This window comes from Schistocerca cancellata, chromosome 3, assembly GCF_023864275.1.
Source record: "Schistocerca cancellata isolate TAMUIC-IGC-003103 chromosome 3, iqSchCanc2.1, whole genome shotgun sequence".
In the NCBI taxonomy this organism is placed as follows: domain Eukaryota; kingdom Metazoa; phylum Arthropoda; class Insecta; order Orthoptera; family Acrididae; genus Schistocerca; species Schistocerca cancellata.
This window is the reverse complement of record NC_064628.1, coordinates 724,793,041-724,819,751: the sequence shown is the minus strand read 5'-3', so window position 1 is coordinate 724,819,751 and position 26,711 is coordinate 724,793,041. Positions and strand designations below refer to the sequence as shown.

The following is a 26,711-nucleotide window of genomic DNA, read 5'->3' as shown; positions in this document are numbered from 1 at the left end:
AGTTTTGGAGGATCACCTGCAACCCACCCATCATTTTGCACGACAATGCGCAGCCACATACAGCGCAAGCTGTGGCTGCTCTGTTCAGTCGATGGGACTGAGAAGTACTGTACCATCCACCATACTCCCCAGACTTAAGTCCTTGTGACTTTGATTTGACTATGAAGATGAAGGAACCACTTCATGGCATTCGCTTTAGAACTGTTCCAGACATTCGACAGGCAGTAGACCGCTCCATTCGCACCATCAACAGATAGGGCTCTGCTAATGGTATACTACACCTTCCACATTGCTGGCAGTGGGTTCCACACAATGCTGGTGACTACTTTGAAGGACAGTAACAGGTGCAAACATGTAACTCTTTTGTATCGGTTGTGAATACATAGTTGCCACTATTTAAGTTCTAGCCCTCATAGTTACAGTTTTAGCACCTTTCATGGCAACAGTTCTGTTACTCAGTGCATCAAATGCCAGAGGAGTTTCATCCATATTCGCTATATGGCTTAGTTCCACACTTGTTTTCTTTCAATGTTGAATAGTAAAGCAATGGAAAGATAATATTTTCTCTTAATACCCTTGTGGCATTTTCTGAGATATGTTAGTTTTGGATCGCATGCTAAGTCCATGATGTTTCATAGACCTGTAGCACAAACCAACTCTAACTTAATTTCCATTAAGTTCCATTGTAGCACTAGCTTATGAGCATGTATTTGAATCATTTTTGTGTTAATTCTAATGCCACTTTGATGGTGTCCTTAAATCCATTTCAATACATCATTTTCTAGGCTTGGACATTTTGGATTCAGTTCTCTATTTGCACATTTAGTCTTCCTCGTTTTTTTTTTCCAGTTCTTCTTTAATAGCACGCCAATCATGAAAATTTTTTTTTTTTTTCTGTTGATGGAGGGCCAAAATGCCACTTAGCTGCTCTGTTTCCAAGTTTTTCTGTATATACTACTACTTTCAATTTATAGCTCACATCATATGAATACCTTTTATTTCTTTCCATTACAAAACTAGCTACTAACAAAAATATTGTACTGTTACCGATAACACAAACAACTTTCAATTTAATTTCACTGGCACTATAGACTGCAGTGATGCCTTATAGGCTAGACACTGTTCTGGGTTTGTGATGGCAGGGCAGGGCAGGAGGCAGACAGTGGTAGAAAGCTTGTGAATCCCTGCAACTCACATTCGTCATCGGTGTGCTGCTGCTGCCAGCTGAATCCAATGTTGCCAGATAGAGATAGGTTTATGTTGGCAAGCCACTTGCCTGGAGCTTGTACTACGGTGTGTCTCTATATCCTCCACATCTGGTGTAGGCACAGTCTGCCCATCCCCTGCCTATTCATCTATCTGAAAGTATTGATTATCACACAAACACTCAAAAAGGGCTTGAAATGTTGTGTGATATGGTTGGTGTCTGTGAGGGTACTAGTTTTGGTACAGCCGTGCTGCCTCTCAACCATTTCCACCTGATTAGACATACACAAAGACCATCTCACTTTGTTCCTGAAATGAATATCGGTCCAGTATGCTGCCATCAATATCACAGCCAGCAACACACAAGGAACACATGGCATTCATCAGCAGCATCTACCATGGCAATGATGCATTTCTGGACCCATGTTCACAGTACATTTTTTCCTCCATTTCCAGTCAGGAATTTGTCCCTGCAGTTTGTCACTTTTTATTAACGTTCACTCTGTATAGGGAAAGAAGTGGGCTCCAAACTTAACCTTGTGGGACTCCATTTGTGATTTTTCCCAAGTCACTAAAATTTTCAACCTTTCCGACATCGTTGAATTGTTCATCACAACTTTTTACATTTTGTTTAAGTAGATTCAAACGGGCTGTGTGTAAAGCCATCAATTCCATAAAACATGGAATTTTTCCAAGAGAGTATCATGATCTACACAATCAAATGCCTTGGAAATACCAACTGGTGATATACAATTATTTAAGTCTTGTACTATTTGATGATTGAATGTATAAATATCTTGTTTTATGCTCACACATTAAAATCTGTATGGAAAGTGAAAATCTCCTTTATAGGAATCAACATAGATTCCACAAATAAATCTCTTGTGAAACTCTGGTCACTCCATTTTCCATAGACCAAAATCACCACTCACAATAGTATCCAGGTTGATGCCATGCTTCTTGACTTCTGGAAGGCATTCAAACAAAATATGAGCTCGCGAAGTATCAGACAAAATTTATGATTGGACTTACGGTTATAAAAATCTAGTGGATAATATCGGGAGCTCTGTGAACTGTCTGCATATGATACTGTTTTTTATAGAAAGGTTGCAGTTTACAGATCACCAACAGGAAGTATCTTAAGCTTCAGAGAGCACCTAGAAACCATTTGAATGGAGTTAAGCAAAATTAAATGGAGAACATTATTTATAAAGTCTTTAGTGTCAATTCTCTGTCAGATAGTACTATTAAGGGCACCTAGAGTTGATGTCCAGCAGTGGTTTAATTTCCACAGTAAAATTCACTACGAGGATTGAAAGAAGTGCAACAACCACTGAGTTTTGTTTTAAGGCCCAACAACCTACACTGATTTAGCTGTCAAATCAATAGTCATGATGGTCAATGTTAATAATAAAATATACTGGCTACACAACACAAAAGAAAAATATTGTATCATAGAATCATTAACAACAACTCAATCACAGTGTTTAGAAAGAAATTTAGGAAGAATGCTAACGAGAAACTCATAAAGTAGAAGGTAAATTTAACTCTTTCTTAAACGTATTCCTAGAGAATTCCTGTTCAAAAAACAGGAGTAAGGTTGAAAAGAAGCAAAAATAAGGGATAGATAAATTCTGAAATTAAAGTACACCGATACCTCGCTTTAAGGCCTAGATGATTTCCGTAAAAGTTGGCCATAAAGCAAAAATCTATAAAATGAATCAATAATTTTGATACAGATTCTTAAAAATTTCATTGGATCTTTTCCAAGTTTTTAATAAAATAATATGGTCTTTAGCTCATAAATTTAGAAACTGTTTTAATCTACTGATGGACATTAATATGAAAAATCACTAACTATTATATTCTGCCATCCTCTCTGACTCAGTTCCAAATTTTGGTGCAAAGTTGCCTGCTTCACTTTGCTTTGTGTCTCATTTAGCAGCATTTTGTAACAGGCAATGGCTGAAGTTACTTCTCAAGATACGAGGGCTATCCACAAAGTACATTGCGTGTTGGAATTAAAAATAAATAAAGTATTGGAAATTTTTTTTTTATTATATACAGATGAAAGCCACACTTAAATACTACTTTTCTACATAGTTGCCATTTAAATTAAGGCACTTATCGTAGCGACGGACGAGCTTGGAAATTCCTTCGTCGTAAAATTCGGCCACCTGCGCCTTCAACCACGTGGCGACTATCTTTTGGGACAGAAAAGGTGTGATTTTTGTGGATTTCCTGGAAAGAGGCACTACAATAAACTATTAAAGGTATTGCCAAACTCTGCACAACCTCAGAAGAGCAATACAAAACAAGCGCATGGGAAAGTTGAGCTCAAAGATCTTGCCGATTTACGACAACGCCCAGACCCACACGGCACATGCCACTCGTGAAGTTCTCGAATCTTTTAAGTGGGAGTTGTTTCCTCATCCGCCGTACAGTCCCGACCTGGCACCGAGCGACTTCCACTTATTCCCAGCAATGAAGAAGTGGTTGGCTATGCAGCGTTTTGATGACGACGCACAGCTTCAAGAAGAGGTAACCACATGGTTGACGGCACAGGCTACCGAATTTTACGATGAAGGAATTTCCAAGCTCGTCCATCGCTACGATAAGTGCCTTAATTTAAATGGCAACTATGTAGAAAAGTAATATTTAAGTGTGGCTTTCATCTGTATATAATTAAAAAAATTTCCAATACTTTATTTATTTTTAATTCCAAAATGTAATGTACTTTGTGGATAGCCCTCGTACTTTAGCCCTGCCTTCTTCATGGAGGACTTAAAAAGTGCCTATTGCACACGGATCCACTGGCTGGAGTAGAGCTGTTGTATTTTTGTGAAGATAATCTACACAGCATCAGATAATTCAGAAAAATTAACCAGATGCCCTGGAGAATTATCCAAAATAAGCAATGCCTTATTGCTTAAGTTATTGTCCTTCAGTTTTTTTAATTTTTATTTCTAGGCAAAAGTAATTTTTAAACTAGCCTCCTAAAATAATTTTAGTCATCCAATATGGAACAAATGTTAGACGGTCTAAACACAAAATAAGAAGAATATGGAATTAAGATTAACAAGAAGAAAACGAAAAGCATGGTAATTGGAGGAAGGGGAGAAAATGCCGTATGAAAATAGGGGGAGAGGAAATAGAACAAGTGAGTAACTTCAATTACTTGGGAAGTGTAATAATGAATGATATGTATTGCTCCGCAGAAATTAGAAAAAGAACTGCAATGGCAAAAGAAGGATTGAAGAGGAAACAGAAATTACATTGTGGACCACTAACCAAAGATCTGAGGAAAAGACTTGGCAAATGTTACATCTGGAGCATTGCACTACATGGTGCGGAGACCTTGACATTGAGGAAGGAAGATGGAAGAAGATTGGAGGCGCTAGAGATGTGGATATGGAGAAGAATGGAAAAAGTGAAATGGGAAGACCGAGTAAGGAATGAAGAAGTATTAAGAAGAGTTGGGGAAGAAAGAAAAGAAGTCATCAGAAAGAGAAAACAGAACTGGATTGGACAGTGTTTGATGAGGGACTATTTATTGAAGGAAGGAATAGAAGGAATGGTGGAGGGAAAAAGGGGAAGAGGAAAATGGAAGATATCAAATGCTGGACAATATCAAAGGAGACAAATATTCAGACATGAAAAGACTGGCTATGGACAAACAAAAGTGGAAGAGGCTTAACCCATGACAAGACTTGCTAGAAGGCAGAATACCATACTACTACTAATCTTTCTTGTTTGGTCTCCAAGTGACAGACAATGTTTCTTGCTCAGTCCTTTTAAACCACCTTGAATTTTTGGAAAGATATAATAAAGTAGTTTTAGTTTAAATTCACATGCAGCATTAGCACCAAAGAGCAAAGTTAATTGTTTTCTTTTTTTTTTCACATTTTGAGATGTAAGATCTTTCAGGCATTCACTTCCAATAGTCTTGTCTTGTCTGCAGTGAAAGCTTGATCAGGTTGGTATCCACCTCTCTCATAGCAAGGTAAATAAAGTGACGACATAACCAAAATGCAGGAGAGCCACCTGAAGAGATAAGCTGAATATAAACAGTGTCTCATGTCATTACTGGACGTGTAACAAATTAAACAGAGCGCCACCACTGGGTGTGTAATGAAACGTTATGGGCCATAAATAAGAAAAAATACCATAATGTGAAAAGGCCATTATAGTTAAATGCTGTACAAAGAACAGTCATATAGTAAGGTATCGGTGTATTTTGTGCAAGGAAAAGAGCTCTTATCTAATTCAGAGGAGAACCATTGTCAATGTTGAAACTCTATCATTATCAGTAGTGTAAACTCCTCCAATCTATTATTAAAAAAGCGAAACACATGCAATATTCTAAAAAAATTTAACACTTCAACAATAAATCCAACATTATTTTGAAAATTATTAATTAAAGACCAAATAAAAATAGCAGTCCAAACAAAATTGAGTCCCTGGGAAAGGTTCTGGTAGCAACGGTGGTACTTTCGAATTGTTGGCTAACTCCAAACCTAGTAACATACAGCCAGATACAAGTGCGGTAGCTTTACCTTTACAGATACTACATGTGCCACCAACACACATTTGTTACAGAAATACAACATCTGAGGAGACCACAGAATTATGTCACTAGAAGCTACCGATAGTAACTTTTCTGCTGTGATGACATTTCTAGCAGAATGTTGACTTGATAGTAGAAGGGGTGGTTTGAAAAGTTCTTGGAGCAGAATAGAAAAAAAAATACTTACATCACTGAAACTTTAATTTTTCAATGTAGTCTCCTTGTAGATTAATGCAGTTGGTCCAACAATGTTCCAGTGCCTTGATCCCACGTCAAAAATGAGTTTCCTCCAGGCCTGCAAAATAGTTGTCAACTCCGGCTATCATTCTTCGTTTGAAGTGAATCTTCATCCACCAAGAACAATTTTTAGTTTTGGGAAGAGATGAAAGTCGGACGGAGCCATATCAGGTGAATAATGCGGGTGTGGCAACAATTCACACCTTAGTTCATGTAATTTTGCCATGATGACAGCACATGTGTGCGGGTGCGCATCGTCTTGATGGAAGATTACTTTCTTCCTTGCTAAACCTGGCCCTTTTTCACATATCTTTTGTTGCAGTTTGTCCAGGTACAATATTCTCCAATAATTGTTTGCCCAGTGGGGAGATTATCTACAACAGGAATCACCTTCGCATCCCAGAACACTGATGCCATGACCTTTCCCACTGAAGGAATTGTCTTTGCTTTCTTTGGTGGCAGAGAATCAGCATGTTTCCACTGCTTTGACTATTGTTTTGTCTCTAGGTATAGTAGTGTACCCAAGTTTCATCTGTGGTCACAAACCGGTGCAAAAAATCTTTTTCGTTTCTCATAAAACGGGCCAAATATTTTCCGATGTGTCCATTCTCATGTGTTTTTGATCAGTGTCAAGAGTTACGGGACCCATATTGCACATAATTTTTTCCATTTCTAATTCTTCAGTTAAAATGTGATTACCCTTTCAGATGACATCTGGCAAGTGTGAGCAATTTCACGCACTTTCAATCGGCGATCCTCCATGACCATTTTGTGCACTTTTGCAATGATTTCTGGAGTAGTGACGCATTTTGACCGACCACTGTGTGGATCATCATCTAAGCTCCCCTGATCAAATTTAATTCATTTGTCCACTTGGCAACAGTTGAATGTGAAGGAGCAGAGTCCCCCAGTGTATTCTAGAAATCGGCTTGAATGTCCTTTGCTCTCATACCTTTCTTTACGAAGTACTTAATCATTGCTCGAATCTCGATTATTTCCATCTTCACAAATCACTATGTGGGAACAACAACAGAGCCACATCACCGCCACCGCTCTCTTCCAAGAGCACTGATGTGGCACATGTTTACAGGCAACAGTCCAATGAATATCACGTGAACAGCTCGTTGCGCTAGCGCTGACCTCTCATGGTGATTCTGAGAACTCTTGGAACCACCCTCGTATTATCTTTAATCTATCTTTGTAATCAACCATACCAATAAAGGAAATTTCTGGATGGAACAATGCACAAAATATGGGAAAGGCAACAACTCACCTATAGAAAACTGATATGTGGTGCATAGACACACATAATGGGAAAGAGTGTTCACTGACTTCTGAGCTCTGACTCTTTTTCTAGTACAAAGTACACACACACACACACACACACACACACTGAAACATACAATGCTGCTGCCATGATGACACTCAGTGTCTTTTTGCAATCAGTGTGTTTTAGAGCATGGTTCAAGAGATAACCAGACAAGGTTTAATTACAGACTTATTTTACTCTTTCCAGTCATTTCAAAAGTGTTTGTATTGACTCATTTAACTGAGTAGAACTTGTTAATTGCCTGTTAGTTGGGTGGCTTTCGTAAAGAATTCTCCAGGGGGAAAGCAGTTCATTAGCTTACAAATGAATTGCTAGCAGAGCTAAGCAAGCTTTCCCTCTGCACTGGAGTGTGTGCAAAAATGAAACTTCGTGGCAAATTAAAACTGTGTGCCGGACCGAGACTCAAACTTGGGACCTCCGCCTTTCGCGGGCAAGTGCTCTACCACCTGAGCTACCCAAGCACGACTCACGGCCCGCTCTCACAGCTTCAGTTCTTCCAGTACCTTGTCTCCTACCTTCCAGACTTCACAAAATCTCTGGGAACTAGCACTCCTGGAAGAAAGGAAATTGCGGAGACACAGCCCGGGGATGTTTCCAGAATGAGATTTTGACTCTGGTGCACTGAAATGTAACTTTCTGGCAGATTAAAACTGGGTACTAGACTGAGACTTGAACTCGGGACCTTTGCTTTCGCAGGCAAGTGCTCTACCATCTGAGCTACCCAAGCATGACTCTGAGCTACCCAAGCATGACTCACAAGCTAAGTAATATGCCAATGCCATGGAATAGTCCCTGTAAAACTGAATTGGGATTCCATCTGAACCTGGTGACTTACTTATTTTCAACTCTTTCAGTTGCTTCTCTACACCAAGGATGCCTATTTCCGTATCCTCCATATGGGAATCTGTGTCACAGACAAATGACAGACACAATATCTGAATGGTGTCGTAATTCTCTCTATAAGGAAAAGTATGTGATCATCCACATGAGGACAAAAAGAAATGCATTAAAGTTCAGTTACATGATAAATAACAAACTTGCTCCTCTGAATACAAAAATGTTTTTTTTTGTTATTATTATCAACCTACATAGTCAGAAATGACAAAAGAAACAAACAAAGAGAGCTTTCTACTTTGGGTTTCGGCCAGCTGCTAGTTTCAAGAATATTTTGGGTGCAACAACTTTCCTGGAAGGCAGCAAGCCCAAAAATTTTGTTATGAATAATTCAATAATTTAACTGTCCATCTTTAACCATATAAATTCAATTTATGTAGCCATTTTGTTTACATATTCATACACAGGTACAAATACTTATATACACTGTGAGAAAGATATGGTGAGATACAATAGGCCATAACTATCATATTATAATTTCTTCGAAACCAAACACTACATATCCATTACAACAATGTAGGAGTAAAGGAGACAACTCTTCGAAAAGCAGAAATGTGTAAGTCTCTGAGAGGCATAAAAAAACAACTTTTCTAGATTTTGGATGGATCCTTTAATGAGCTACAGCACACATAGTATTCATTCTTTTTTATGTGCCTGATGAGGGCTCAATGCTTGTTCTATTCAGTGAGTTGTCTCCTTTACTCTTAAACTGTTTACATGTTGCCAGAACTTTTCTTACCATATTTATATATACATAAACAATATAAATTAATCAATATTAGTATACAAGACCATCTTTGGGACACATTTTAAATTCTTCCATTGAATAAAGTGCATTTTGCCTAAGCCACTTTTGTATGGTGGTTCTGAATGAACTATCACACCGCATGCCTTTGCTGGGGGGAAAAAAATAACTGTAAATCCTTATGTTTGTGACAATCTTTGGTTTTTAAAATATATTGACAAAGAGGCTGTTTAAGTTAACAGTTCTGTTGGTTTTCCTTTGTGTTTCTCAAAAAAAGTAAAATATAGAGGGATGTAACAATTGGTATTTTCAGGTTTTTTTTTAAATAAATTCTGCAAGACTCTTTGTGTTTGGCTCCATAGGTGCTTCTAATTGCCTTTTCTTGCACAATAAGGTTTTATTTCAGAGAAATGCCCCCATAATATGACTCCATATGACAAGTGATTGAAGAAAAATGCAGACTAGGCTTTGGGCAATAGTTTTATCACTAACACAAAATGTAAGTTTACTTAATAAATTTTTGACACATGCTAATGTTGCACTCAAATGTGTAATATTACCTTCCCATGTTAATTTTGAGTCAAGATGAATCCCAAGAAGTTTGGTAGAAGCATATTCAGTGTCATGTTTTTTAATACATATACTGAATGGAATATTTACAGTTTTCTCATCACAGTTAATCAATGCCAAACCATGTGTTGGACACTATGGCATGATTCTTACTTTGGTGCTTTAATGCTGTCAAGTGTTCGCCAGCTGTAACAAAAGTACTGCCATCTGGATATTGTGTGGGTTTACACATCATCATACTAGGCAAGTTGGTGACATAAATTATAAATAGTAAAGGTCCAGACACAAAACCTTGTGGTACATCCCATATGACACTATGGACATTTAATCTCCTATTGTTAAACTGCACTATTTGCCTTCTACTATCACAGTATGGCCTGACCAAAGAGTTCTGAGCCTCTAAATCCATAGCAGTAGTTTTTTACCAGATTCATGTGACTGACAGAGTCAAATACCTTCAAGAGATCAACGGGCATGGCATTAACAATAATTGTTATTCAACTGATGATAGTACAAAAGAAATAATATATTTAACTGCTTTCACTCCCAATAAACTGGATTTGAAACCACACTGTCTCTTAGAATCTAACACATCAGAAAAAGTAATTCTGCTATTCTTACTTATGCATAGGTGGTCTTGATAACATCCCATGCTTTTGATAGCTATTGATGTAGTCATCATTCATTCATTGAATGATTCTTGTTGATAAAAACAGGCTAACTGTAGGTGCAGGTAAATTTATGCATTTCCAGCAGTTATTCGATGCCACTCATTTCATCTTATCACATGAAGCTTACCAGGGTATATAAAATTCCACTTCTTGGAAACTAGTTGGCTATTAATCAGAAATGAACAAATTAACAATGATTGGTGGTTGTGCCATGCCAGTCATGTTTTTAACAGGCAAGAAATGGAAATTGCCATATTTACTAACTTCAATTTGTACAAAGCATACACTGTAACTGTGGCTGTCACCAGGGTAGTCACAATTATCCCAAGTAAAAAAAAAAAGAGAAGAAGAAGAAGATAAAAGATCTTGGTTCCCATTAAGTGATTAGTCATTGTAGTCTGTTTTAGTACCATGCACCTTAGTACTATATTAATAAAAATATATTGTTGCAGGAGGCACTGGCCATGTATAATCGAAACGGTTCCCTGAAGCACATGATTTCAAAGATTCGAAGAGATCCACATTCATTTGAGAGATACCAGCACAACCGTGATCTTGTGAGCTTAGTCAACCTGTTTGCTGATGTTGTGAGGGATCTACCACGTGGCTGGGAAACTAAGTTTGATCGGAATGGAAAGGTATGTTGAACTGATTAAAAAGAAAATGAATTTCTCAATACGAAATAGAACTTTTTGGCTACGTCTCTCCTCAGTGTGTGTGTGTGTGTGTGATTTTTTTCTGTATTCCTTCAACATTCATGGACTACTACTGAGCACTGACGACTTACAAAGAAATCCACGTATCCAGTCACTTATATGTATTTATCTAACAAAGACATGTGTTAGAGTAAATTAGTGAGTGAATCTTTTGCAGTATTCAAGCTAACTGCAGATATGGTTTACAGCTTTAAATTTAAAAAAGAACATTTTGATACATGTCAGTATGAATACAAATTATAATGGAACTACTCCGCATAAGAAAACCTGAGGTGAGATATATTTCCATAGTACAATGAACTAATCCTTACAAAGTAGTCATAGGTATCTTTATTAACCAGCACTTGAGGTATATTACAAATGAAAGAAATTTTCTTGGTGAGAAGACTCTTTCGAGGTACGGTACCTCAAGCATGGTACATCATTCAGGTCCCAAGTCAAGAGGAGGAAGAAAGGCAAAGGTAATGTGACTCAGGGTTCAGCTTCAGTGTAGACCTTTCTACCCCTAAATGTTCAGAAATATGCAGTCAGTAGATTCCTGCAATAAGAGCTGAAAAAGAAAAACCTGCCTAGCAGTATATGTTGGCAGTGCATCATGTAAGAGAAAATTGACATGCTTGAGGCCCTTTTCCAAGGGCTGTGTCTCACACAAAACAAACTCTGCAATTTGTGAGGCACCAAGTTGATTGCTATAGCAAACATTAAATAGCCAGAAGCTGTAAAGCAAAGAATGGAGTAAAAATATAGTATACAAATGATGAAGTACAACACATAATTCTCAATAAACTCTTTTTGGGCATCAGAACATGTCATTCTGTAAAGTGGACCTAGTGCCCAAAAGGATTTAGGTACCGATATTGGCTCTAGAAAGCTATGCACATTAACACATACATTTCATAGTTCTCAGATAAGGCACAACAAAAGGTGGAGAAAGGTGGAATACTCATTACCTAGGGTATCGATTACAAGTCCCTGCAATCCCTCCTGTTCCATTTATATTGATGAATGTCTCCTACAGCTGTACTTAGATAACATTTATTACAGAGTGGCTATCATTATAGAGTACCACACACTTTCATAACTCTACAAAAAACGTATGTTATTAACATGTATCTCTGATTTTATAATTACCACTCTTTGATTGAGTTGTATCTGTGTCAGCATACAGGGTCTGCTTACTAAAATGTCATTGTCCTGTAGCTCCTAGTAGTATCTGCCTCACTTTGGTCTGGACCTGTGGCTGCCCAAAATTTCTCATAATGTATCACTATAGTGTGTTTTACTACACCTGAACCCTTTTCATCACTTTCAAACTACCTTTTTTGAGAGCAAATAACCCATTCTCACTGCTTTTTGCTGGAATGGGGCTCTCTCTGGAAGCTATTTCTAGAGTTTTCTGATCAATGGTAGTTTTTTTCTGAACAGTCTCAAATTTTTACCCTGTTAACTTTCTCATTATTATATAGAACTAGGAAGTAGACTCTGGTGACTTTTGAAGATAAAAAATAGTCACCAAAAATTGGATTTATATATGAACCTGAGATGTTTGCGGCAAAAGAGAAAGCACATGCATACTGGAGCTGCAGGTCAGGCCATGGGTCATACATGGATGACTCATTTGGTAAACTGTTGCAGGCAAAGCTCAATGACATGGGAATAATTTGCAGCGGATACTGTTTCTCAGAGAAAAAAAAGTTACCTCCATGCATTATCATGATGTGGGAAATTTTTCATACATTACATATGTTTTTATCCTTCAGCCTTGGTCACCTTAAGGCATTAAATCAGAATAATTATAATGAGGAAAGTCAAAGCTTTTTTAAATCAGCCAGAGGTCAGCCTTTCCATTTCATTTTGTAATAATATTCAGAAGATAAGTGAGCTGTCAATCTGTTTTTGAACTTCTTGCCAACTTTAGTGTGCTATTGTTTCTCCTCATTAGTCAACAGTAGCAGAACGAACATTTCTGGGATTCAACTCTGTCCAGACAATTAGACAAGTTCCTGTGGAGCATGCAGCATAATATCTGAATTATTGTGTACACAGCAGAATTTACTCATAAAATCAGTAGTTTACTTTTTACCTAAAGCATTATCAACCATGCAATCAAAAGCTTTGTCCACATTCAACATATGTTTCATCGTTTTTCAAATTTAACATAATACATTTTACAGACATGCTGCTTTCGTACAATATATAACAGTGCAAATGTGAACATAAAACACAATTTTGTACATTCAGTTAGCAGCCATTCTATACCCTAGTTACAATTATTTGTTATGCTATTAATTGACCCTGCCTGACTAAAAGAGCGGAGGAGCCAAAAGGAGGAGGAGGAAATGAAATGACACTTCAGGAGTGTGGTGATTACAAAACTGAATCAAATTTACAAAGAACTGGCTGTTTGAGCCCACTTCTCAGTATGACATTGTACCCCCTCTGGCCTGGATGCACACACTGATACAGTTGAGAAGGGAGTCATAAAGCCATTGTATCATCTCCTGAGGCAAGTTGGCCTTCAACTGTTGTAACTGGTCCTTGATATTGTGGGTACTGGCACTGGGATGGAGCTGAAATCCAACCTGGTCCCACACATATTGTATCAAGGTCAGATTTAAGCCAATGGAATACCTCAACATCATGCAGACAGTTCATGGATATGTGTCCCATGTGTGGAAGAGCAGTTTCCCATTGAAAAATGGCACCACGATACTGTCGCATATGAGAGAACACACAAGGATGCAGCGTGTTGGTGATATACAGCAGTGCCATCAGCCTTCCCTCGATCTCTATAAGCTCTGACCTGAAGTCATACCCAATTCTCCCCATACCATGATGCCAGAAATAACACTGCTGTGGCTAGAACACTGGAAGAATGGGACCTCTCCCCAGGTTACCACCATACTTGCAGCAATAGTCATACAAGGCAGTGCAGTAATGCAGTTCAACACTGAACACAATGCAACATTTTTCCATCAGTAGTTGATGCTTCATGGTATTAGCATCCCTCCAAATGCAGCCATTTGTGTTTTAATGTTAATGGCAGCCAAGGCATGGGATAGTAATTCCCTAGTCCAGCTGTCGCTAGTCTCCAACCATGGTGGGTGTTGACACAGATTATTGTGGGAGCCCATTACCTGTTCTCAGATGGTAGATGTAGATGTTAAGGGGTTACATTGGCCTTGGTGCAGAATATGGCAATCCTTCTTTATGGTGGTCAGATGTGGTCAACTGGAACCTTGACGATGAGCATGCCTGCCCTCCCCTTTCCATGAAGTCCAACATTTGGCCACAGTCACATTCTATGCCACAGAAACCTGGATATTGCACGATTCAACCAGCCGGCCAAATGGAGCCCCACAATGATGTACCATCAAACTATCAGAAGCTGATAATGATATCTCATAAGAGAATGTGGCAGCGCCTGTCCTTCACAGTGATCAGTCAACATCTGACACTGTTCATGCCTATTATATACCTGGCAAGGCATGGTAACAACACTAAATATGGACAATATTAAAACATTCACAAGGCCGTTCTGTCTACCACGGAGAATGGCAACTATTTACATGCCTTCCAATCCCGCGCGTGTGTGTGTGTGTGTGTGTGTGTGTGTGTGTGTGTGTGTGTGTGTGTGTGTGTGTACAGAGTTGCATTGAGATCCAATAATGTCTGCATACTTCACTTTCTTTATCAAGCATTGTATATTAATAGAATTAGTTCTATTGACATGAAATGAATGGAGGTAATAGGGACAATATCAATTAAATGAAATGATAGTCGAAAATTAACACTCAGAAAATCTGTACTCCTATGTAACGAATATTTCATGATATGGAAAATGTGTACCAGACCTGGATTTTCTGCATTCTGTGATTACTCCCCTTAACCATAAGGCTATCTGAGCATGCCTCCAGACATTACAGTGGATTTCAGAGCTGAAGAATGTTGCTTCACTAACATCATTTCATGATATTTCATCTTCACTGAATTTATCCCCATTGCATCCATTCCTTTGATGTCGTGAAATCAATAAAATTGATTCATTTTTTATATATAGCGGTCATAAAATTATATGTATAATTTTCTCAAGCTTCTTGGAAGAAGGGATATAAAACCATGTGTAAATCCATGAACCATGAATTCAGAACAATAATAGGAACATTTGTAGGAAATGTGAGTGTATACAACTGAAAATTACCAGCTGTATGAGCAAGATGAGAAAGTCTCCTGTATACCACACAAACATTACTGTCTTCATCTTTAGAATGGTTCCTTCAACTTACAGAAGCTTATTTTAACTGTACTGTACACCAAGATGCTGAACTGCATTATGGGCCATCAGTAATACTATATTCTGGTTTAATGTGATATTTATTCATCTTCCTATTCGGTATACATTTCATGTTTGTTATGGTCTCTATGGTGATAATGATATTGCAATGAAAATGTGTGTAAAAGTTTCTTCTTATGGTCTGTCACATGATTTTTTTTAATCTGCATACTTTTCTTGGTGATTCACATAACACATTTTCTTTTGGTGTTGATTACAATACAGCAATTCTTCAAATTAATTGAAAGCTTCATTCCTAAATCAGGATGTGGAATCATGAGTGCATCTTCTTAACAGATGGGTACAGATTTTAAGAGAGTTCCTTTAAGAGTGTTTGATAAATTTTTAATAATACTTGTCAATTAGATACGAAAACAAGGCTTTGCCTTGCTGTGACTTTTCAACATGAATACGTATTCTGTATATTGTACTAAAGAAATTATAATCACTAACAGCTGCATGTCAGTTATTTGCAATCCGTAACTACTAATACAGAGAGTCTCCTACAACAATCTTTCTAAAATAAAAATTGTGTTAAGTGAGTATGTTTGTGTGTGTGTCAGGGATGCTGGCTGAAGCATGTTTAACTGAACAAGTACTGTTGTCAATGAATATTTAGCTGCTTGGGAACTGGTGGTTTGATAGTAGCATGTATGCTGTGTTGCATATTGTAGCAATTCTTCATCGACCACACAACCAAGACGACAACTTTCATTGACCCTCGCCTGCCAACTGAGTCCCCCTACTTGAATCCCCACAAACTGTTCCTGCCTGGTGCTCGGCGACGTAGCCGAAGTGCGGGTGAGGAGGAGCTGGGTCATGGCCGTGTAAGTTAACATATCCAGTGCCTAACATGTTTCATCTTGTCAGTCTTTCATGCATGGCTTGTAAACCATTAGATCAACCTTTCGTATTCCATTAGTAGCTTGACTGTGTTGCATTAGTTCAGTGTTGCACAATCAGTGAATATCCAGCTTGCATATAATATGTGGGATGGCGTAAGAATGCTTCTGTAAAAAAGAAACTCTTTGTTCTCATGAGACTATACCTCATGCAATGCAAAGGCTAAGATATGGTTAAAGAGCATAATTTTCTTTTGTGACATACAATGTGCTGCAACTTCTTCCTTTATACATTTCACTAGCATGTTCTAGGTCATGAAAGGTGCATTTTTAGACTGCCTGTTTCACTAGCATGTGCCTCAGTTTTTATTCTTGCAATTAAATACTCAATAATGAAAAGTTATCTACAATAAATTGTTTTTATTTGTTCAATTTTTACTTCTTTGATCTAGTTTAGAAAAGTAGTCTTGCACTGCTTAAAAACTGTTCAAACAATGGAAACTCCAGGTAGGAATATCATCAGTGTAGGAAAAGATACATTGCTACTTACTGTAAAGATAACACGCTAAGTTGCAGACAGATACACTTGAAAGACACTTACACATAAGCTTTCAGCCACAGCCTTCATCAGAAAAAGAGAAATGCACACCATTCATTCAATAAAGCAAGCACATCTCACGCACTCATGACTAACAACTCCAGCAACTTGGGCCATGTAAATCCTACTCGTAGTGTTCTTTATTTGTACTTTAGTAGTCACTGCTGTTAGTGACCATGAGGCACTTTTAGCAACAGTTTCAATACAGACACCCTTAAAATGCTCAGCACTGTGTTTTGCGATTATAGTATCTCACCATACTCGGTTAGTCAACTTTAGTAAACCAAGCAGGTTCAATGAACTTTAGTTGTAATGAAGCTAGACACCCTCAAAGTGCTACTGCCACAGCTGGCAGTATTGTGTGGATGAAGTGTGCTTTTTTGTGTGAATGAATGGTGTGTGTTTCTCATTTTCCAATGAAGGCTGTGGCCAAAAGCTTAGTGTAAGTATATTTTAATTGTGCCTGTCTGCAACTTAGCATGTTATCTTTAACGTAAGTAGCAATATATCTTTTCCTATGTTGTTGAAAATTGTTCATATCATTTAAAGCTATTACACTTAATTAAGACAATCTAGATATCCTTTGAAACTCAGTAACATTTGAATAAGCTCTTATGAAAGAGGAGATAGCATGGAATTAGATTTTGGGGGCAAGAAATGCATAATGCAAGTTAATAAAATGACTGCCTCTGCTAATAGACAGATAAATGCAAGACCATGCTGTCATATTGTACAGTGCGTTGTAATGCCAGTTAAGGAAATATAACGACTGGAAAGAAGGTATCTACATCTTTATATTGTGGTTGCTTATTTAATTCATTACAGAGTAATTGAGATGAGCACCATTAAAAATACTATTCTTTTACATTATGTATGCTACTAATCTATCAATGAAAATTCATCTACAAAATGGAGAGTTGAGTTGAGTTGAGTTGTTTGGGGAAGGAGACCAGACAGCGAGGTCATTGGTCTCATCGGATTAGGGAAGGATGGGGAAGGAAGTCGGCCATGCTCTTTCAAAGGAACCATCCGGCATTTGCCTGGAGCGATTTAGGGAAATCACGGAAAACCTATATCAGGATGGCCGGACGCAGGATTGAACCGTCGTCCTCCCGAATGCGAGTCCAGTGTCAAAATGGAGAAAGCTGCCATGAAGAAACATTTTGTCTGCTTTTTAGGTGAATTTTGGTGAATGCATCCATTTTGAATCATTGGGCATGCAATCAAAAATGTTTATTGCAGTGCAATTAATTTTTGTTTGAACCAAAGTCTGGATTATTCAAAAGTACTTCAGGTAATTTTTCCATCACAGACAACTGTTATGCAGTTTGAACTGTTTTGAATTATTTAGAGCAAATGTCAGATTATGTGTACATTCAAATCATTACTAAAATATTTAATTTACTAAAGAGTTGTCTACAAGCTGGTGTAGGCGACCATGTGTCATGTATTATTTCTATGGTACCCATTTTTATGCAATGAAAACTTTACCCATTTTTATGCAAAGAAAACTTTATTTCTGTTTTTGTGCTGGAGTGCACTACAATCAAAAGTGAACATTATTTCTGATACATGAGTTAACCCAGAATAGTACTCCATAAAATACAGGGCTATTACAAATGATTGAAGCGATTTCATAAATTCACTGTAGCTCCATTCATTGACATATGGTCACGACACACTACAGATACATAGAAAAACTCAAAGTTTTGTTCGGCTGAAGCCGCACTTCAGGTTTCTGCTGTCAGAGCGCTCGAGAGCACAGTGAGACAAAATGGCAACAGGAGCCGAGAAAGCGTATGTCGTGCTTGAAATGCACTCACATCAGTCAGTCATAACAGTGCAACGACACTTCAGGATGAAGTTCAACAAAGATCCACCAACTGCTAACTCCATTCGGTGATGGTATGCGCAGTTTAAAGCTTCTGGATGCCTCTGTAAGGGGAAATCAAGGGGTCGGCCTGCAGTGAGCGAAGAAATGGTTGAACGCGTGCGGGCAAGTTTCACGCGTAGCCCGCAGAAAATTGGCTCATGCCAGAACTGGAGACCGACAGCGCCGACTTCATCTTTCAACAGGATGGTGCTCCACTGCACTTCCATCATGATGTTCGGCATTTCTTAAACAGGAGATTGGAAAACCGATGGATCAGTCGTGGTGGAGATCATGATCAGCAATTCATGTCATGGCATCCACGCTCTCCCGACTTAACCCCATGCGATTTCTTTCTGTGGGGTTATGTGAAAGATTCAGTGTTTAAACCTCCTCTACCAAGAAACGTGCCAGAACTGCGAGCTCGCATTAACGATGTTTTCGAACTCATTGATGGGGACATGCTGCGCCGAGTGTGGGAGGAACTTGATTATCGGCTTGATGTCTGCCGAATCACTAAAGGGGCACATATCGAACATATGTGAATGCTAAAAAAACTTTTTGAGTTTTTGTATGTGTGTGCAAAGCATTGTGAAAATATCTCAAATAATAAAGTTATTGTATAGCTGTGAAATCGCTTCAATCATTTGTAATAACCCTGTATTAGTGAAACACAAGTCAAATATCTTAAGTGTCCAATTCATTTGTCTCAGCGACATGCCACAAAATAAGGAAATTGCTGGGCTTAGATACTGAAGAAGATTCAGAAAGCGATTCTTTCAGTTGGAATTCTCATCCATAGTTAAAACATGAAGAGCTTAATGACCCTCTTAAAACATGATTTACTGTTTCCATTGTTGCATTGACTTACATTAAAAGATAATCTTCAGAAACAGAGGTCTAATGATCAAATCTTGTTTAACTCTGTTCACAATTAACCAGTTGGCAGAAAAATCACACACTGCAGAGAAGAAAAGAAATACATCTCAAGGATGGCTTCATCTACAAATAATAAAATTTGAATATGAGGCATACATCAAATTTTGCTCAAGTTGTCCCAGAAATGGAGGTTTCAGAATAACGCATGGTTTTTCTTCGACTTTTAAGCCAGTAATACTTCATTTACCAAATGCACGTGTTAATCACAACCTTGTTAGTGTTAACATTTGTAGAGGATACTCCCAGAAATTCAGAGCAATGTAAAATTTATTAAGTTATTATCTCAGCACATCTTTTCATATCACACTTTCTTCACAGTTTAGATTTTTAGAAACATGTAACAGTAATGGAAATTCCTGGTTTGAACAATACGCGAAATAAGGGAAAGACAACCACTTTCATATAGTGAACTGGTGTGGAGTGTAGAAACATGTAACAGAAAGCAGTATTGACACTAGCTTTCTTGCTCTTGCCCTTTTTCTAGTAAAAGTACAGACATTTATACATACAATCACACAGACACCCAAACATACACTCCACAGCTGCAGGAGTTTACATGAAAGTACACACTCCATAGCTGCGGGAGTGTACATGTGTGTGTGTGTGTGTGTGTGTGTGTGTGTGTGTGTGTGTGTTTGTGTGTGTACTTTTATCATAAAAAGAGCAAGAGCTTGAAAGCTATTGTAAATACTGTTTTATGTTATATGTTTCCATGCTCCATACATCAATTGCCATAGGCGAATGGTTGCCTTTCTGCTTATTGTTATTTTTTAAATTGTAGGCCTAAATCTGTGTAGCTGCTTAATTTTACTTGCATGTCTGAAAGAACAGACACAGTCAATGGTCCACAGCTGTATAAAAGTTCAAATGCTTAATTTTTTTTGTCTCTTATTGCTATGTTTGAGGAGAAGTATTTGCATCATACTATTGTTTAAAAATAATTTCTGTGTGTTTACATACATATGCAAATAAAAACCTTATTCCTGAATGTCTCTATTAAAAGTGCAATGGAGGCATGAACAAAACATTTGAGAACTTCTGAAACACAATGTCTAATTATCATCCCATTATCCCAACCAATTGAATAATTTTGTACAATCTTTGTTATAATTACTAATTATACTGAATTATAAATTGCGAAACTGACTATGTTTCTCTAAATCCTTTGCTATTTTTTTCTTTGCCTTCAGAAGAGGAACTAATGGTTTTGAAAGTGAAACATCCTACAAATGATTTCCTGGTCTGTACACTGCTCACACAACAGTTTCTGTCCCATGGGTTAGGAACAGCCTTTTTGTTCATCATAATACTGCAAAAAATGGTAGTTTAGTGGTTAAATGCCAGGCTACAGCAACATTTCTTAGCATGAAAAATGCTAAGTTTCAACCATGGTTCAAAATACACATTAAACTGCATGTTCCTCAATTAACTGTCTGGGTAATTCAGTTCAAAGGCTAGATGGCTAGATGATGGCAATAGCTACCACTTCCAATAGAACCATCCATAGTAAAGCACTGTAGTGCTCAAACAAATCTTTGGGATGATGACAGCTTAACCTTCTTTTCTAATACCACGTATTGGTTGCTTTGATACTATACAAGAAGTATACGGCTGTGCATTTTGTTTTTATTATGACTTATTTCTTATTAGCATACGGCAGATGCCCTTCCTTGGGTTTATCAAACAAGTCCGTGCTTTGTGATGTTACTGCCTTGCCAAAGAGCAAACATGTAATTCATTCAGAACCATTTGCTTCAATTTATGAAAATAATAACACTGCCATCGTGTGATTAAAATATGCATAATGGTGACACTTGAACACTTTGTTCTCAATTCAGCAGAAAACTATCTTTTCTTTGCCAAAATGAGCTTAATTCTGTACACACACATTTTCAGTATGACTACATTTTTCATGCTGCCGTGTTCTAGCTTAAATATTTGGTGAAAAATTGTACGAGTCTAGCCAGATATTTCTCAACTCTCGGGTTTAGGATTGCCAATGAGTAAGAATTAATGTTTATGGGAGGAAAGATAATTGTGATGTAAACTGGACAACATAGTTTCAACATCATGAATAGGACATGAGCAACAGTTGCTGAGCCAGATGAAAACAGGAGTGAGGAGAAATTGTAATGGAGAAACTAATGACGTACCAGAGAATAAGTGCTTCAAGTAGATCTTTTGAGTCATTCAGCTGTTAAAATTTTCCTTTTAAAACATCAGCTGTTTTTCACGTAAGGACACAGTATTCTTAAAAATTAAAAGAGTGTACATTTAACATGTTAAAATTCATATCATGCATTTTCTTCCTGCCCATTACATCCTCCTCAATTAAACCTCACTTTCGTTCATTTTTTCACTAATATTTACCAAAATAACCAGCTCGTTGATTGCATGCATATTGTAGCAAACATATACAACATCACTACTTTGTTTTGCAGCAAATATAATTTTGCATTACATCAACAGTTTTATGAAAACTGAACAAGAATAAAAGTTGTACTGGTTTGAAATTGTACTGCATGGTTTACAGGCACCTATTCCACCACCAAGACCACCTGTGAGTTGCCTCTGTGGGCCAAACCTTGGCCTAAATGCTGCAAGTATCGCTCGTGTTATGCCAACACCTGAAATTCCAACTGCTTACAATGAGAAAGTGGTAGCTTTCTTACGACAGCCAAACATTGTTGACATCCTGAAGGAGAGACATCCAGCCATGGGAACTTCACAAGCTTTGCGTGACAAAGTAAATGCTGTTCGTGTTGATGGCACACAAGCACTGGATCGTTTAAGTGATGACATAGACCTCACCATTCTACTCAGGTAAGAATAGCTTTAACACAGTATGGGAGACATCTCTGTTCTGTATATGATGCAATACCAGAATGCAATTGTAGCTCCTATTGCAGCAGTTTGCATTCAAAAGCTCTAGTGAACTCATAATTGTTCAGATTTCAAGCCTTTTTTTAATGGCCCTTGGCAAATGTATTATTACTTACACAAAAGGACTAGCATTTCCTTACACAGTCTCTCATCAGCTACAGAAAATATATATGCAAGCTTTTGACAGGATGAGAAGTCATGGAGCATTTCCATAATACTTGCACGTTGATCGAAACTACCCGTAACAAATCTAGCAGCACGTCTCTGAATTGCTTTGGTGTCTTCCTTAAATACGACCTGGTGGGGTCCCTAACACTTGTTCAGTACTCAAGAATGTATTGCACTAATGTTCTGTATGTGGTCTCCTTAAGAGATGAGCTACACTTTCCTAGAACTCTCCCAATAAATGAACGTTGACCATTTACCCTTCCTACAACTGATCTTATGTGCTTGTTCCGTTTCATGTTGCTTTGCAGTGTTAGGTCTAGATGCCGAAAGGCACGCGTTAAGCTCACGCAGACTGGCGTGAGGTCTGGAACAGTTAAGGGAATTTATAGTAGCAAATAAAGTATGTAGTTGATGTAATACTTAACTTTAATCCATAATTGGTGTACATCGGTCTGATGGTACATGCTTCACAAGATACATCGCAAAGGATAAATGGCGCCTTGCTAGGTCGTAGCAAATGACGTAGCTGAAGGCTATGCTAACTATCATCTCGGCAAATGAGAGCGTAATTTGTCAGTGAACCATTGCTCGCTAAGTCGGCTGTACAACTGGGGCGAGTGCTAGGAAGTCTCTCTAGACCTGCCGTGTGGCGGCGCTCGGTCTGCAATCACTGACAGTGGCGACACGCGGGTCCGACGTATACTAGCGGACCGCGGCCGATTTAAAGGCTACCACCTAGCAAGTGTGGTGTCTGGCGGTGACACCACACTATCCATCAGACTGGTTATGTATAGAGAACAAGAGTCGTCCTATTACATTTCCCTGGGGCACTCCCAGTTTCTGATGGACAGTCATTGTCTCGGACAATGTACTGGGTTCTAATGTTTAAAAAGTCTGGGCCGCTCACATATTGGAGAATCTGTCTGTTTGAATATTCGTTAACAGTCTTAAGTGTGGCAAATGATTTCCAGAAATCTAAGGATACATTATCTACCTCTTTGAAATTCGTCTGGGGTTTACAGGATACTGTGTTAGAAAAGGCAGACTGAATTTTTCCAGTCACAGGGGACTTTCAGCTTGGTGAGAGATTCACACTTTCACAATAAACGCAAGCTAAGTACGGGGCAATGCCGAAGAGCACTTTCTCTAAAACTTAATTAGGATTCTATCTGGGCCTGGCAACTTACTTGTTTTCAACTTTTTCAGCTGTTTTCCAATAGCTTCTCTTCAATGCTATCACTTTCAATCAAAGTCATCATTGCACTTTCTCTTTGTATATTCTTTCAAAACCTCGATCCAGCCACTTGACCAACTGGAACCTATAGCCTGCACCTGTTGTCCAAATTTGTCTATAGAGCGCCACTGTTGCTGCACGACTCAGAGGAAACTTTGATATCCATAATGTAATAGAACCAATATTAATAATAACGTATCATGGTTCTGTAACTGAAAAAGTATCAACTTGCTTTCCTTATGTAGACTGGAATGACACAAAGAGTTTGTACCCTTACACTTTATATTCAACGCCCGATTTCTGTTAGACAATATGTACTTTTGAAAGTAGTTTAGAGTTTGATTTTATGTTAACTATCCTCCAAGCTATAAAAAAAATTGTCAGTTTTTTCTCAACAAAATTATATAACCCTTTCTTGTTCACTTCTCGGTAATAATAATTTAGGAATAAAGTTTTCATTTGTTTTTATGTACCTGTCAATGACTCAACGCTTTCATTATTCAACAGCAGAGTATTGTATTCCTGCAAAACATTGTACTGTGTAATTTATAAATCCTTTTGTTTGTTGGCGTTGCAACACATCCCGTTGATCTGAGTTAGTCAGAACACACTTCATGTCATTTTCATAAGGCTGTGACGCTACTCAAAGTCTAATGTGATCAGTACAAGACTGAAATCTGGGAGTGAAATGTAAGTAATATTTGAGACACAAGGGGGCTTTATACTTAACAACTGTTGGACTATAAACAAGCATTTACTTAACGATTGCTGAGAAGAAGAAACTTCAACAGAACTGAAAGATAGATCCAAAAATAATAACAGCTTGTTTAATTTTCTCATTTGAAAAACTTTTGGTGGGAGGAAAGTGTAAAAGGTGGAAAATAGGAGACATACTTTTTCCCTACCATTCCATATCTTTCCTACTTTAATTGTGGACAAAAAGTGAAGTGTAAAGTTAAACCATAAGAACTTTCATTGTGATTTCTTGCATGAAATATGCAGTAAACTTACCACTCTAGAAGGGAATAAAAATGCACACTTTCAAGAATGTTCTTAATCTTCTGTGTCACGAATTGAATTGATTGTCATAGAGATTATGGGAATCCCGTGAGAATGTGGTTGTTGTGCTTCTTGTGACCGGAAATTGTATTAGCATGAATGATAATTCATGCCCCACTGTTTTATAACTCTTATTAAACTGTAATCTATCTGTATCGAGAGCTCTCTTCCATGCATTACTGAGTGTGTAGCCTGTACCACTATTGAGTTTTATTTCCATGCCCCCCTTGAAGATTGAGCCCCAGTAATTTTGAAGCATAGACCAGATTCCATATTGGTCCAAAAGCTGTTTTGTACTTGAGGTTGCACTGGTATTCAGTGGAGCACTATGAAACTGTTCCAATAGACTATTTTGTATCTGCTGTGGCATTCATCGAAGTTATTATAAATATCTGGAACTCTGATGTCATGTCCATTCTAAATAGGGCACAACGAAAATGGGTGAAAAACCATTGCAATCTCGTATATGTTTAAAAATGTTCCAACTTACTGGACATTGCTCAACAAAAAGGAAGCAATTGTATGTTCTGAGCTTCTTGTGTTGCATTAGCAGATCTACATTGGCATTTTTAGGAGTTGTTGACCTGATATCATGTTCCTGATGGCTGCTTGCGTGAACACAGCGAGGTTAGATGATGTATTTCAGTGTGAAAGTGGTCTTTATCCAACGTGCTTTCAACTCTATGTCAGTGTGTTGAAAATGGACCAGATAAATACTGGTCTTCTACAGGCCAATGTGCCAGTAGTTGACCATGAGGATTTACATTCGGGTGAAACTGTTACCACTAAGAAGGAAGGAAAATTAGGGTTTAACATGTCATGTCAGATTACAAATTCAGATCTGAGAAGGAAGTTGGCAGTGTCTTTTCAGAGAAACCATAGAAAACCTAAATCAGGACTGTCGAATGAGGATTTGAATTGCCATTCTTCCGAATGCAGGTTTAATGTCATAACCTCTGTGACAACCCACTTGAGGTGTTACCATTAAGGTCAGTTACCACTGTCACTGGCATGTAAATGACAAGAATCAGTACTGACTAGCTTGGATTACAAAAACTGACAGGCAGACACAGTGAAGCAAATAACCTATAGGCCTAATATTGTTGTCGAAGTAACCTACGGATACATACAGCTACGGATACATAAAGCTGCTGCTACTACAACTACTACCATTACCACTTATATCCTATTACTGTTTTGATGGCATCTGTGTTACATTAAGACTGTATTGTGGTACTTGCTAGATACTTTGAGTTAAATATGTTTTGAAGATATTGTTACTCTATCAAGGTGTCTGGAGCTATACATAATGATAATTGTAGACAGGCACCAGATATAGCCTACGTCCTTACTTTGTGCAACCAATAATTTTTTTTTTCTGTCTGCAGCATGTTACCTCAGACTGCTGTATAGTAAGATTAACGACAGAAGAACTTAAGCTGCGTAGCTGAGGTCACTGACACACACTGAGTGGTGGTGCTTGACTCAGGAGGTAGGCAGTTCAAATCTTAGAGATGGAAGAAATGTTCTTCACCAGTATTTGGTCAGGAACGGGAGAAGAGATGGTGATCTAAAGCTCTTAATCCTCAAACTTTGCACCACTGCCTTGAGTTAAATTCCAGATCTCTCAACAGTGTCACACGAAATAAGGACACATGACACTGTTCATGGTCGTCAGTCCATTGGATGGTGATGTTGCTCTTGGTGGTATCTTTGGTACTATTCAAGAGTAGTAGGCTACATGCCAGCATGGGATTCTCCCACTCACTTCTCTCTCGTTAGCATTAGTAACCCAAACTACAACTTTTATCTGGCCTTTATCCTGGGTCTTCATGGGGTCAGCATGTTA

At 38.0% G+C, this 26,711-nt stretch overlaps 1 protein-coding gene across 1 annotated transcript in view; it reads left to right on the top strand.

The window, feature by feature from the left end:
* Window positions 1–26,711, top strand: part of LOC126175740 (E3 ubiquitin-protein ligase HECW2-like) — a 192,651-nt gene that overhangs the window by 20,506 nt on the left and 145,434 nt on the right. The window contains exons 5-7 of the mRNA XM_049922692.1: window positions 10,673–10,858; window positions 15,944–16,096; window positions 22,052–22,341. Of these exons, the coding sequence (XP_049778649.1) occupies window positions 10,673–10,858; window positions 15,944–16,096; window positions 22,052–22,341 (629 nt within the window). The remainder of the gene's footprint in view (window positions 1–10,672; window positions 10,859–15,943; window positions 16,097–22,051; window positions 22,342–26,711) is intronic.